General features: G+C 50.4%; 1 protein-coding gene across 18 annotated transcripts in view; it reads right to left on the reverse strand.

Moving 5' to 3' along the window:
* The window catches only part of LOC132380947 (sushi, von Willebrand factor type A, EGF and pentraxin domain-containing protein 1-like), an 81575-nt gene extending 71580 nt beyond the window's left edge, over window positions 1-9995 (reverse strand). For 6 of the 18 annotated variants that reach the window (XM_059949945.1, XM_059949938.1, XM_059949937.1 and 3 more), the window contains exons 1-3: window positions 9178-9991; window positions 5091-5187; window positions 2290-2363 (exon numbers count right to left, since the gene is read on the reverse strand). In XM_059949945.1, coding sequence (XP_059805928.1) covers window positions 2290-2363; window positions 5091-5187; window positions 9178-9232 — 226 coding nt within the window. In that variant the 5' untranslated portion in view covers window positions 9233-9991. Of the gene's footprint in view, window positions 1-2289; window positions 2364-5090; window positions 5188-9177 lie in introns of all 18 variants that reach the window. The other 12 variants (XM_059949948.1, XM_059949952.1, XM_059949942.1 and 9 more) reach the window with 6 other exon arrangements.
* Window positions 9996-12921: the final 2926 nt, after the last annotated feature.

The following is a 12921-nucleotide window of genomic DNA, read 5'->3' on the forward strand; positions in this document are numbered from 1 at the left end:
TAACTTGTCCATTCCCATTTCTCCAATATTATTGTAAAGGAGATAGAATTACGATCACTATCTCCAAAAAGCTCTCCCATTGAGAGATCTGACACCAGACCAGGTTCATTTCCTAAAACCAAATCAAGTACAGCCTCTCCTCTTGTAGACTTATCTAGGTACTTCGTCAAGAAACCTTCCTGAACACACCTAACAAACTCCACCCCATCTAAACCCCTTGATCTCGGGAGATGCCAATCGATATTCGGGAAATTAAAATCTCCCATTATCAATACTCAATGGCGTCCACCTTTTCTGCAGCCATGACACTATCTCTGATCAACAGTGCCACACCCCCACCTATTCTGCCTGCCTCCCTTCCTGTATGAAACATGTAAATCCCAGCACTTGAAGTAACCATTCCTGTCCTTGGGCCATCCAAGTCTCTGTAATAGCCACCACATCATATCTCCAAGTACTGATCCATGCTCTAAGCTCATCCACTTTGTTCACAATACTCCTTGCATTAAAAGATACATCTCAAGCCTTCGGTGTGAGTGCGTCCCTTCTCTATCACCTGCCTATCCTCCTTCTCACACTGTTTACAAGCTCTCTCTATTTCTGAGCTAACCTCCCCTTCCCCAGTCTCTTGAGTTTGGTTCTTACCCCCCAACAATTGTAGTTTAAACTCTCCCTAGCAAACCTCCCCGCCAGGATATTGGTCCCCCTGGGATTCAAGTGCAACCCATCCGATGCTCAGCTGCTCCCATACCATGTAGAGATGTAACTTGGCAGGACACTCCTGATGTCCAACGTCTCACCCACTGCCTCGAAGTTTCAAAGTATGTATACAGAATACAACCTGAGTTTCATCCTCCCACAGGCAGTCACGAGACACAGAAACACCAAGGACAACGTTCCCTCTGAAGAGTGCGCCTGTGCGTGCGCACACATCTTTTGCTACAGGGCACAAAGGAATTTAAACTGCACACAAAAGGTTTGTCACCCTCTACCACAATGGCATGTTATGTATAGTTCACAATTGTAGACAATCACATTTCCTTTTCCGGTATCTGATGCTGATGGTGCTGACAATGTGGAGTTTCTGAAGATTTCTCTGCAGTTATTATAAAAGCTTTATTTCTTCTGTTTGAATTGAATAAATTATTCAGTGTGCACATGTTGTTGTCACTGAGCAAAAAATTGCACAGCACAAGATTTTTGCGCACACTGATCATTAGAGAATTCGAGGGAACATTGACCATAGAACCAGTTTAATGAAAACGTCAGACACCTAATGTACAGAAATGAACAAGTAGCACAAGCAGCAAAAAGCGAGCAAATAACACACAGATTATTAGACATTAAACTTCCGAGTCCTCAGAACAACCCAGGAGTGACAGCCACCAAGCCAGTTCAGTTTAGCACTGAGAATGACCAAGCCTTGGACACGACACATTTCTATCAGCTGACGCTCTATTTTTAGAACAATATCAACTCGTCATACAGTGTGGTTTTCCACTTAATGTAAAAGGACAGTACACAGTTAATAGCAGCACCCTCAACAGTGTTAACATTCAGAGAGATGTCAGTGCAAAGCCTATAGCTCCCTTAAAGTGACCACACAGGTTGACAGGGAGTTCAAGCAGGATTACAACATGCTTGCCATTATTAATCGAGATAATGGATTAGAGAACAATATCCAACAGGATGGACCCCCACCACCTAGGATGTGCTTTCATTTCACTGCTGCCATCATGAAGAAGGTACAGGAGCCTCAGGACCTCACCACCTGCTGCAGAAACAGTTACTACCCCTCAATCATCAGGCTCTTAGACCAGAGGTGATAACTCATCCCCATTTCTGAAATGCTCCCACAACCTATGGACTCCCTTTCAATGACTCGTCATTTCATGTTCTCGATATTCATTGCTTATTTATTATTATTATTAGTATTATTATTTCTTTTTTCCCATTTATTCTTTGCATTTACACTTCTGTTGATTTTTGCACAGTGGTTGTTTCCCACCCTGTTGGGTGCAGTCTTTCATTGATTCTGCTGTGTCTCTCATGTTACTGTGAATGCCCACAAGAAAATGAACTCGGGGTTGTATATGGTGACATTGATGTACTTTGATAATAGGTTTACTTTGAACTTTGCTCATTACGGACTGTCAAGCGCCTGAGTGAAGAGATCTCTCCTCCCCACTATCCCAACAGGCCAACATCTAACTTTCTCTACAACTGTTTCACAGTGAAATGGTTTAAAACATAGCAATCAAGTGAGAAGAAGGTCTATTCATCACTTACTCTGACAAGACATAGTAGTTTTGGACCATCCCTTTCTCGTGCACAGTATCCTGTTTCTCCCATACAGAATATAGCTGAAAGAAAAGGCTTCAGATGAACTGGACAAGATTCAAGATTCAGATTTATTTATCAGGCATACATAGAACCATACAGTAAAAGGTATCATTGGCATTGACAACAAACAAAATCTAAGGCTGTGCTGGGGGTGGCCAGCAAATGTTGCCACACACTCTGGAGCCAGCATAGCTTACCCAAGTGCACGGCAGAACAACACTGGACCATAAGACCAGAAGATATAGGAGCAGAAGTAGGCCATTCAGCCCACTGAGTCTGCACCGACAGTCAATCATCTCTGGTCCAATTCTTCCAGTCATCCCAACTCCCCTGCCTTCTTCACATACCCTTTCATGCCCTGGCTAATCAAGAACCTCTCTTGATGCACACAGTGTCACCCATACAAACCAAAACTGAGTTACCATGGGTTTCCATTCCTTCCAAATGGGTGGTATTTTTCCCAATGGAGTTTAGGAAGCAAAACTCTAAACTCCAAAGGAGTGTGTAGAGGCAGCTTTGGAGACACTGGTGTGGAACTAGACCGGCACAGGAACAGGCCATTCAACCCATCACTTCTGTGCTGATTACTATGCCAGTCTCAATAAGTCCCTTTAACTCCAGTCAGAATCAGGATCAGCTTTAATATCACTGGGTGTGTGGTGTGAAATTTGTTGTTATGGTGCAGCAGTTCATTGCAATACATAACGATAATTCACTGAATTCCAGTGAGCATATTTAGTATATTTAGGAAAGGAAAGGCACGTCGCATCTAGAGTTTCTCCGGTTAGCGGGCGATTTCCCTCCACACCTCTCTGAACCGTAGTGGGGAACCGTGTACGAGACAGGGTACAGAATTGTTTTGTATTGCCCTCTGCTGGGTGAGTTTCCAAAGAGATCACCGGCACAGATAGAAAGCATGTAGGGGAGCTGGCTAGATTTGAACTCGGGACCTTTCACTGAATTCCAGTGAGCATATTTAGTATTTTTAAGTGTGTATGAATAAGTAGTGAGGAGAAAAAAAAAGCAGCGAGGCAATGTTTGTGGGTTCAATGTCCATTCAGAAATCCGATGGTGGAAGGGGAAGAAACTGTTCCTGAATCACTGAGAGTGGATCTTCAGGCTCCTGAACCTCCTCCCTGATGGTAGAAATGAGAATAACCCATTTCCTGGGTGAGGGGGTCAGTCCTTAGTGATGGGTCCAGTCTTCCATAAACATGGCTGTTGTATCTGCTTCTAGCTCCTCAACAAGCAGCGTGTTCCAATCACGTAACAGTGTCATTGTAAAAGACTTACCCACACATCTCCCTTAAACTTCTCTACTCTTACCTACAGCCATGCCCTCCACTGTATGATTCTCTCATAATCATTATATACCATGCCGTATGACGTGGGCGAACATGATCTCACATCCATGATTGTTCTTGGCAAATTGTTCAACAGAGATTGTTGCCAATGCCTTCTTCTGGACGGTGTCTTTACAAGACGGGTGACCCAAGCCATTAACAATGCACTACCTGGCCAAAAAGACTCCACCTACAGAATCAATGCCTCTCATAATCTTATAAACCTCTATCAGGCCTGCCCTTAGCCTCGAATGCTGCTCAGAAAATAACCAAAGATTGCCCACTCTTCCCTTATGTGGGGCAAGTTTTGTTTTACACAGAGCGGAGGCTCCCCAGAACATGCTTTGTGAGCAGATGATGTTACTTGTTAAAACCACAAAGTTTAAGAGCAGTTGGACAGGCACATCAACAGGCAGGGAATGGAGACACATGGACCATCTGTAGGCAGGTGGGATTAGTTTAAATTGGCATCTGGGTCAGCAGAACTATGATGGGCCGAAGGGATTGTTCCTGTGCTCTATTGTTTTGTACTCTATTATTCCACCAGGGAGTGACGGCTTGGAGTGGCTCCACCTGGAATTAACCACAGTTACACCCTTAGCGGTCATCCCCCAATGTTCACTCCCAGTGATCACCCTGAGTGTTCACTGCCTAGTGGTCACTCCCAGTTCTCTTTGCAATGGTCACTCCTTGCAGAGAGCCCATGGTCACACTCAGTAGTCACTCATAAAGTCCAGTGCTAAACGATGAAAATTCTGCCTCCCCCTGACAACAGATCCACGGTGGGGGTGGGGGTGGGGGAGAGGTGGACCTGCCTTTTCCTTGGTTTTACTTCCGGGACCTGACACAGCCCCTTCCCTGTAAACCACCACGGGCAGTGAGGGGCGACTCTGAGCTGAGGGGAGATCTCCGGTAAGGGAGTTCGGGGGCGGGGGAGAGGACAGAGTTTACATCTCCAAGGAAGAAGACCATCTGGTTGGTAGCCGCAAGCAGGAGGTCAGCCAATCAGCGGAGGCCGATGTACCCGGCAGGTTACAGCACTTGGAAGAGACGGAATGGCCGGTGTTTCTCACCAGTTATCTCCCTCCGCAGCCGTCCTGCAGGGTGGAGATAAGCTGGATAAACATTCGATGTAGGAGAGCCGGAGGCAGGTCTCGGCTGACTTGTGTGGAGACACTTAGAACACAAGACCATAAGACATAGGAGTATAATTAGGCCATTCAGCCCATCAAGTCTGCTCTCCCATCATCATGGCTGATTTAATATCCCTCTCGACCCCATTCTCCTGCCTTCTCCCCATAACCTTTGATGACCTGACTGAAAACGTCTGCTTTAAATATACTGAATGGCTCGATCTCAACAGCCGTCTGTGGTAATATGGTCTAATGGAGAGTCACTGCTTACCCTTCATCACAGGCGTAGTGTACCCAGTTCCCAATTGCGTAGCCTGATGCAGTGTAGATCGCATTCTCCAGGTCTGGTGGAGGACCACAGTCGCTGGCTGCAGAAAACACAAACACCATCACCATCAGTTTCAACAATTTTAGAAACCCTCATAGCATACATTAAATGCAGTTTCAAGGGGATTCAAATCCTTTAGCTTGCAACACTGCTACAGGGTTTGGACCATTAACCTGGAATTTAAAAGTAATCTCTAAAAATTAAACTAGGATCTCAAAATAAATATGAAAATTTGACTAACTTCTATAGATGTGTAGTGGAGAGTATATTGACTGATTGTAACACTGCTTAGTATGGAAACACTAATGCCTTTGAATGGAAAATACTATAAAAGGTAGTGGATTTGGCCCAATAAATCACAGGTACATCCCTCCTAACAATTAAGGATATCTATTGTACATGAAACACTATCGTAGCAAAGCAGCATCCATCATCAGAGATCCCCACCACCCAGGTCATGCTCTCTTCTCACTGCTGCCATCAGGTAGAAGGTACAAGAGCCTCAGGACTCACACCTCCAAATTCAAGAACAGTTACGACCCCTCAATCATCAGACTCTTGGATAGAGGGGGTAACTACACACTCGACCCCTCATTGAAATGTTCCCACAACCAATGATCTCACTTTAAGTACTCTTTATCTCATTATCTCACGTTCTCGTTATTTATTGCTATTTACTTATATTTGCATTTGCACAGTTTGTTGACTACTGCACTCTGGCTGAGCTTTCATTGATCCTATTGGTATACAATTCTATACATTTGCTGAGTATGCTCACACGAAAATGAATCTCAGGGTGAAGTATGTACTGTACACTAATAATGAAATTTACATTGAACTTTGAAATATCACAGGCTGAGTGAAGTTCATGTGCACTGAGTTAAGCATTATTTTGCATGTTTTTGACCTAATTGACATTGGCCAGTAAGAACGGGCCCATGTTCATGCTTGCAATTGCAGAAGTTCTCAAAGTCCATAGACAGGGGAGACCAGCTGCCAATAATGCAAAGCCTTTCCTTTCTTTAATGTGCCAAACAACATAGTTCTGTTCCTACAGTTTACTGTCCCTCCAAGACTGGCCCCTCCATGTATCTATCCAAGTTTTTCTTTAATGACACTATCGTACCTGACTCAGCCACTTCCTCCAGCAGCTTGTTCCACACACTCACTACCCTCCACAGGAAAATGGTGCTCCCCCACCCCCGGCTCTTTTTAAATCTTTCCCCTTCCATCCCAGAAGAGGGCCATTGCTGAAGCAACAAGTAACGTGCTGGTGCAGAGTTCCCACCGACACCATCCACAGGTCCTTTCCACCCTCAGACACTGCCCTGCCAGCGGGCTCCTCCTCTGGTCTTTCTCCGAAGAACAAGGGCAGGCGGTGCAGGGCACCACCACCACCTGTAAGACCATGAGACATGGGAACAGAATCAGGCCATTCAGCCCATCATGTCTCCTCCACCATTCCATCATGATTGATTTAATTTCCCATTCAAACATATTATCCTGCATTCTCCCCGTTAGCTTTGACACCCTGTCCAGTCAGGAACCTATCAACCTCCGCTTTATATATACCCAATGACCTGGCCTCCACTGCCAACTGTGGCAATGAATTCCACAGATACACCACCCTCTGGCTGAAGAAATTCCTCCTCATTTCTGTTCTAAATGGAAGTCCCTCCATTCTGAGACTTTGCCCTCTGGTCCTAAACTCCCCCACTATTGGAAAAATCCTCTCCACATCCACTCTGTCTGGGCCTTTCATTATATAGTAGGTTTCAATTAGATCCCCCTCCATTATTTGAAACTCCTGCGATTACAGGCCCATAGCTGTCAAACACTCTTCATACATTAACTCTTTCATTCCCAAAATTATTCATGCGAACCTCTTCTGGACTCTCTCCAAAACCAGCACAACTTTTCTTTGATAAGTGGTCTAAAACTGCTCACAATACTCCAAGTGTGGTCTGACCAATGCCTTATAAACCTCAGCATTACATCCTTGCTTTGTCAACCACTCAGGAGGACAAGGGCAGGGGACGCGGGGAAGCACCGCCACCCATAGGTTCACGACCAAATTCCAAAGCTGACCTTAAAGTGTATCACAGGTCCCTCGTCACCCCTAAACCCTGGAACTCCTCCCCCTACAGCACTGGAGGGCAGAAGCTGTCAGAGTGGCAGAGAGAAACACAGGTGTCCCTGGAGGTGAGTGGGTGCTGACCCCATCAGGATAGAATGAACAGTGGTCCAGATGGGTACAATTGCAACAGAAAGAGGCGTGTGGATAGTCCATGGAGGGGAGGGTCACAGGCACTGGGACAAGCAGGGAGGATGGACCGGTTGGGTCAACGACTCTATTACTACGACCCCTTCACCAGAAGGTTTGCGTTTTGAAAAGAGGTGGGGGGGGTGTGCTGAGGCTGCAACAACAGGTGGGACGGCTCAACGGTGAATCACCCGACGGCGGATCGGCACGCCCTAAGCCGTCCCAAGGGGTATTCAGGGCGAGAATCTGACGACAGTCCCACAGCTTACTCCTCGGTAGCAGGGGAGGGGTGGGTGTCCTCGAGAGACTGGTGGGTATTAGGGCCGACACATTTCGGGACTGGACTGTAGTGGTGACCCTGGTACCGGGAGGCTTAGGGGAGGGGCAGGGGCGGTTGTAGAACGGGGGAAGGAGCGGAGAGAGAGGAGAAGAGCAGAGATAATGTGGGGAAGGGGAAGAGGCCTGGACGGTGTTGGATAGGGGCAGGTACGGAGCAGCGTAGGGGCTTGTGGGGAAGGGGAAGAGGCCGGGACGGTGTTGGATAGGGGCAGGTACGGAGCAGCGTAGGGGCTTGTGGGGAAGGGGAAGAGGCCGGGACGGTGTTGGATAGGGGCAGGTACGGAGCAGCGTAGGGGCTTGTGGGGAAGGGGAAGAGGCTGGGACGGTGTTGGATAGGGGCAGGTACGGAGCAGCGTAGGGGCTTGTGGGGAAGGGGAAGAGGCCGGGACGGTGTTGGATAGGGGCAGGTACGGAGCAGCGTAGGGGCTTGTGGGGAAGGGGAAGAGGCTGGGATGATAGGGGCAGGTACGGAGCAGCGTAGGGGCTTGTGGGGAAGGGGAAGAGGCCGGGACGGTGTTGGATAGGGGCAGGTACGGAGCAGCGTAGGGGCTTGTGGGGAAGGGGAAGAGGCCGGGACGGTGTTGGATAGGGGCAGGTACGGAGTAGTGTAGGGGCTTGTGGGGAAGGGGAAGAGGCCGGGACAGTGTTGGATAGGGGCAGGTACTGAGCAGCGGAGGGGCTTGTGGGGAAGGGGAAGAGGCCGGGACGGTGTTGGATAGGGGCAGGTGCGGCGTAGCGTAGGGGCTTGTGGAGAAGGGGAAGAGGCCGGGACGGTGTTGGATAGGGGCAGGTACTGAGCAGCGGAGGGGCTTGTGGGGAAGGGGAAGAGGCCGGGACGGTGTTGGATAGGGGCAGGTACTGTGCAGCGTAGGGGCTTGTGGGGAAGGGGAAGAGGCCGGGACGGTGTTGGATAGGGGCAGGTACGGAGTAGTGTAGGGGCTTGTGGGGAAGGGGAAGAGGCCGGGACGGTGTTGGATAGGGGCAGGTGCGGAGTAGCGGAGGGGCTTGTGGGGAAGGGGAAGAGGCCGGGACGGTGTTGGATAGGGGCAGGTACTAAGCAGCGGAGGGGCTTGTGGGGAAGGGGAAGAGGCCGGGACGGTGTTGGATAGGGGCAGGTACTGAGCAGCGTAGGGGCTTGTGGGGAAGGGGAAGAGGCCGGGACGGTGTTGGATAGGGGCAGGAACTGAGCAGCGTAGGGGCTTGTGGGGAAGGGGAAGAGGCCTGGACGGTGTTGGATAGGGGCAGGTGCGGCGTAGCGGAGGGGCTTGTGGGGAAGGGGAACAGGCCGGGACGGTGTTGGATAGGGGCAGGTGCGGAGTAGCGGAGGGGCTTGTGGGGAAGGGGAACAGGCCCGGACGGTGTTGGATAGGGGCAGGTGCGGAGTAGCGTAGAGGCTTGTGGGGAAGAGAGGAGGCAACAGTATCTCACCCTGGCTTCCTCCGACTAACGCAGAAAGCAGCAGCGCAATCAGGAAGGGCTTCATCCTCGCTCCGTGACGGTGATCGGTTAACCGGCTGCAGACACTCACTCGCTCCGTGACGGTGATCGGTTAACCGGCTGCGGACACTCACTCGCTCCGTGACGGTGATCGGTTAACCGGCTGCGGACACTCACTCGCTCCGTGACGGTGATCGGTTAACCGGCTGCGGACACTCACTCGCTCCGTGACGGTGATCGGTTAACCGGCTGCGGACACTCACTCGCTCCGTGACGGTGATCGGTTAACCGGCTGCGGACACTCACTCGCTCCGTGACGGTGATCGGTTAACCGGCTGCGGACACTCACTCGCTCCGTGACGGTGATCGGTTAACCGGCTGCGGACACTCACTCGCTCCGTGACGGTGATCGGTTAACCGGCTGCGGACACTCACTCGCTCCGTGACGGTGATCGGTTAACCGGCTGCGGACACTCACTCGCTCCGTGACGGTGATCGGTTAACCGGCTGCGGACACTCACTCGCTCCGTAATGGTGACCGGAGCCCAGGTGGTGGACTCCTGCTGGATCCTGCGATCGGCCGCCTCAGTTCGCCCGGGCTGGGATGGTGACGGGTCCAGCAGAGAGAAACTGGAGAGCGGAGCGCCTGTCACCAGAGATAAGGAGGGCGGCAACACAGTGAGACGCTCCTTCAAGGGAACAACCCAGCCCAGCAGTGTTGTCCAGGGACGCCGGAGTGTCGACTGCGACAGAGTGGGAGAGAGGGCACAGGGAGGAAGGAAGGGTGGGGTAGGGAGAGGAAGGAAGTGTGGGGTAGAGAGATGAAGGAAGGGTGGGAGGGAGGAAAGGAGGAGGAGGGAGGGGGATAGGAAAGGGGGAGAGGAGAGGAAGGAAGGGAGGGTGGGAGGGAGGAAGGGAGGGTGGGAGGGAGGAGGGGAGGGAGAGGAAGGGAGGGGGAAGGAGGAAGAGGGAAGGAGGTGGAGGGAAGGGAGAGTGCTGGAGGGGAGGAAAGGGCGGGGAGGGAGGGGAGAGGGAGGGAGGGTGTGGGGTGGGGAGAGGGAGGTGAGAGGTGGAGGGGAACGATCGAATGGAGGGAGAGGGGAGAGAGGAACTGGGAGAAGGGGGAAGTAGAGACAGAAGAGAGGGGAGACGGGAGAAGGGAGGGGCAGCAGAGAGAAGAAAGGAAGGGAAGTGAGGGGTGAAGGAAGGGGAGAGGTGAGGAGGGGAGAGAAAGGGAAGGGAGGGTTTGAGGGGGAGAAGGAAGGGTTGAGGGAAGGGGAAGGGAAAGAGGAGGGAAAGGCGGGGGAGAGGAGGAGAAGGTGGATGGGAGAAGCAGGCAGAGGGTGGAGGGGGAGGTATGAGAGAGGACCAGGAAGAGAGAGTGAGGGAGTGAAGAAACAGGGAGAGTGGGAATGAGGAGAGAACCATGGTTAGCTGCTCTCCAGATGAAAGTTGGCATTCCTGGACTTCAGAAGTGTTCACTGTTTTCAGGAAACATGGATCCTTTCTGCAGTGGCTGATGGAGCCTGATCTCTAATCTCCTCTGTTTCTTGTACTTCTCTCATCCTGCCTCCCAACAGAAATAACGCAAAGTTCCCCAGGTCTTCACCTGCACTGTTCTTGCATCTGCATCCAGCATATTGTCCTTTGTCGGTCCCACCAAATACAGTGAAGGTCCCACCACCATTTCCAACTGATTGCAATGACTCACTGATCCACTCCACCCCCTCCCTGAACCTTAACACTTCTCTCTGACATTGGAGTCTGCGTGACACCTTCCTATTCCTCTGCCCTCACCACCATAGAACAGTACAGGCCCTTCAGCCCACAATGTTGTGCCAACCTTTTAACCTACTCTGAGATCAATTTGACCCATCCCTCCATCTTTATTTCATCCTTGTGCCAATCTAAGAGTCTCTTAAATGCTCCTAACGTATCTGCCTCTCCATCACCCAGCAGCACATTTCATGCACCCACCACTCTCTGTGTCAAAAAGAGCACCTTTGATATCCCTCCCCCGACATTTTCCTTCAATCGCCATAAAATTTTTAAATTTCATATTAGTTTTTCTCCCCTGGGAAAAAGAAGCTGGCTGTCTCTTCAAAATATACTTCTTATCGTCTTGTACACCACCATCAAGTCACCTCTCACTCTCCTTCTCTCCAAAGAGAAGAGCCCTGGCTCACTCAGCCTGTCCTCATAAGACATGCTCTCTAATCCAGGGAGCATCGTTCTGCACCTTCTCTAAGCTTCTACGTCCTTCCCATAACAAGGTGACCAGAGCTAAATCTAGAAGTATTGTCCACAGCCCGCAGAGAGTCACCATGGTTCACTAGCGCCACCTTCCTACAATTGGGCTCTCTTTCACTGATTCTGTTATGGTTATTATTCTGTAGGTTATATGAGTACGCCCAGGGTTGTATGTGGAGACACATGTACTTTGATAACAAATTTACTTTGAACTTTGATATTCCATGTATTGTGGAGGCACCTTAATACTCCCTGAACCCTCCAGAGGTGACCTTCTCTACACCAACAAATCCGAACACAGACCTGAAGAGTATTTCACAGAAAACCTATGCTTGGTCCACAAAGACAATCCCCTGCTTCCATTTACTGACCATTCCCCATCCCCACACTGACCTGTACATCCCTGGCTATCCCACTGACAGGCTGAGGCCCGAAACAGGCTGGAGGAACATCGCCTCAATTCCACATGGCTGGTCTACGAGCAGTGGTAGGAACATCGGTGGTGTGGAGAGGGGACACTTGCAGCTTGGGCAACTGCTGGTCTTCCCAAAAAAACCTTGCCAGGCTTGTGCCCTGGAAACTTCCCAAGGCGCAAATCCATGGTCTAACGAGACTAATGGATGCCGACACAGTAGGGACATTGAATTCTCCAATTTTAAGTAAAATTCCGCTTCTTCCACACACCCCCCGCAACCTGTTCCTTCTAATCCTCCTCCGGTCCTCACATTTTTCTCCCCCTTCTCCTTTCCTTTCTGCTTTCATTCATAATTACACACACACACATCCCTCACCCAAAGGATCAGTGAGACACTGTCCCCCCTCCCAATCCCTGCCTGGTTCCATGTTTCCCAGCGGTTCATATTCATGGCTACTTCTCAGTCCTAATTAGTCGACCATGATGGAATGGCAGAGAAGACTGATGGGCTGAATGGCCTAATTCTGCTCCTGTTCCTTATGGAGTCCAGCACCTGCAGATCTTCGAGTTCCTGGTTCTCTCCCTCCAGCAGTAATCTCTCCCACCCCTGACCTTGCTCCCTCTACCTTTAGAAGCGTAACTGAGTAACGGCTATCGGTAAATGTGGGAACCGGTGAACTGTGACGGGGGAGTCGGTGAACGGGAGACCAGGGTTCAGTGTTCGATAAACTATGCACGGGGAATGGGACGGGAAACAGCATATCTCCTCCACACAGCTTTTCCTCTGCATTGGAGAGCTGCAGCTTGGATGTCTCCAGTCTCAGTCCGACCGTGTCCGCACCAGGTCCAGTCTCAGTCTGGCCTTGTCCACACTGGCTCCAGTCTCAGTCTGGCCCTGTCCACACCGGGTCCAGTCTCAGTCTGGCCCTGTCCACACCAGGTCCAGTCTCAGTCCTACTCTGTCCACACCGGGTCCAGTCTCAGTCCTGCTGTGTCCACACTGGGTCCAGTCTCAGTCCTGCTGTGTCCACACCGGGTCCAGTCTCAGTCCTGCTGTGTCCACACCGGCT

Source organism: Hypanus sabinus, chromosome 25 (genome assembly GCF_030144855.1).
Source record: "Hypanus sabinus isolate sHypSab1 chromosome 25, sHypSab1.hap1, whole genome shotgun sequence".
Taxonomy (NCBI): domain Eukaryota; kingdom Metazoa; phylum Chordata; class Chondrichthyes; order Myliobatiformes; family Dasyatidae; genus Hypanus; species Hypanus sabinus.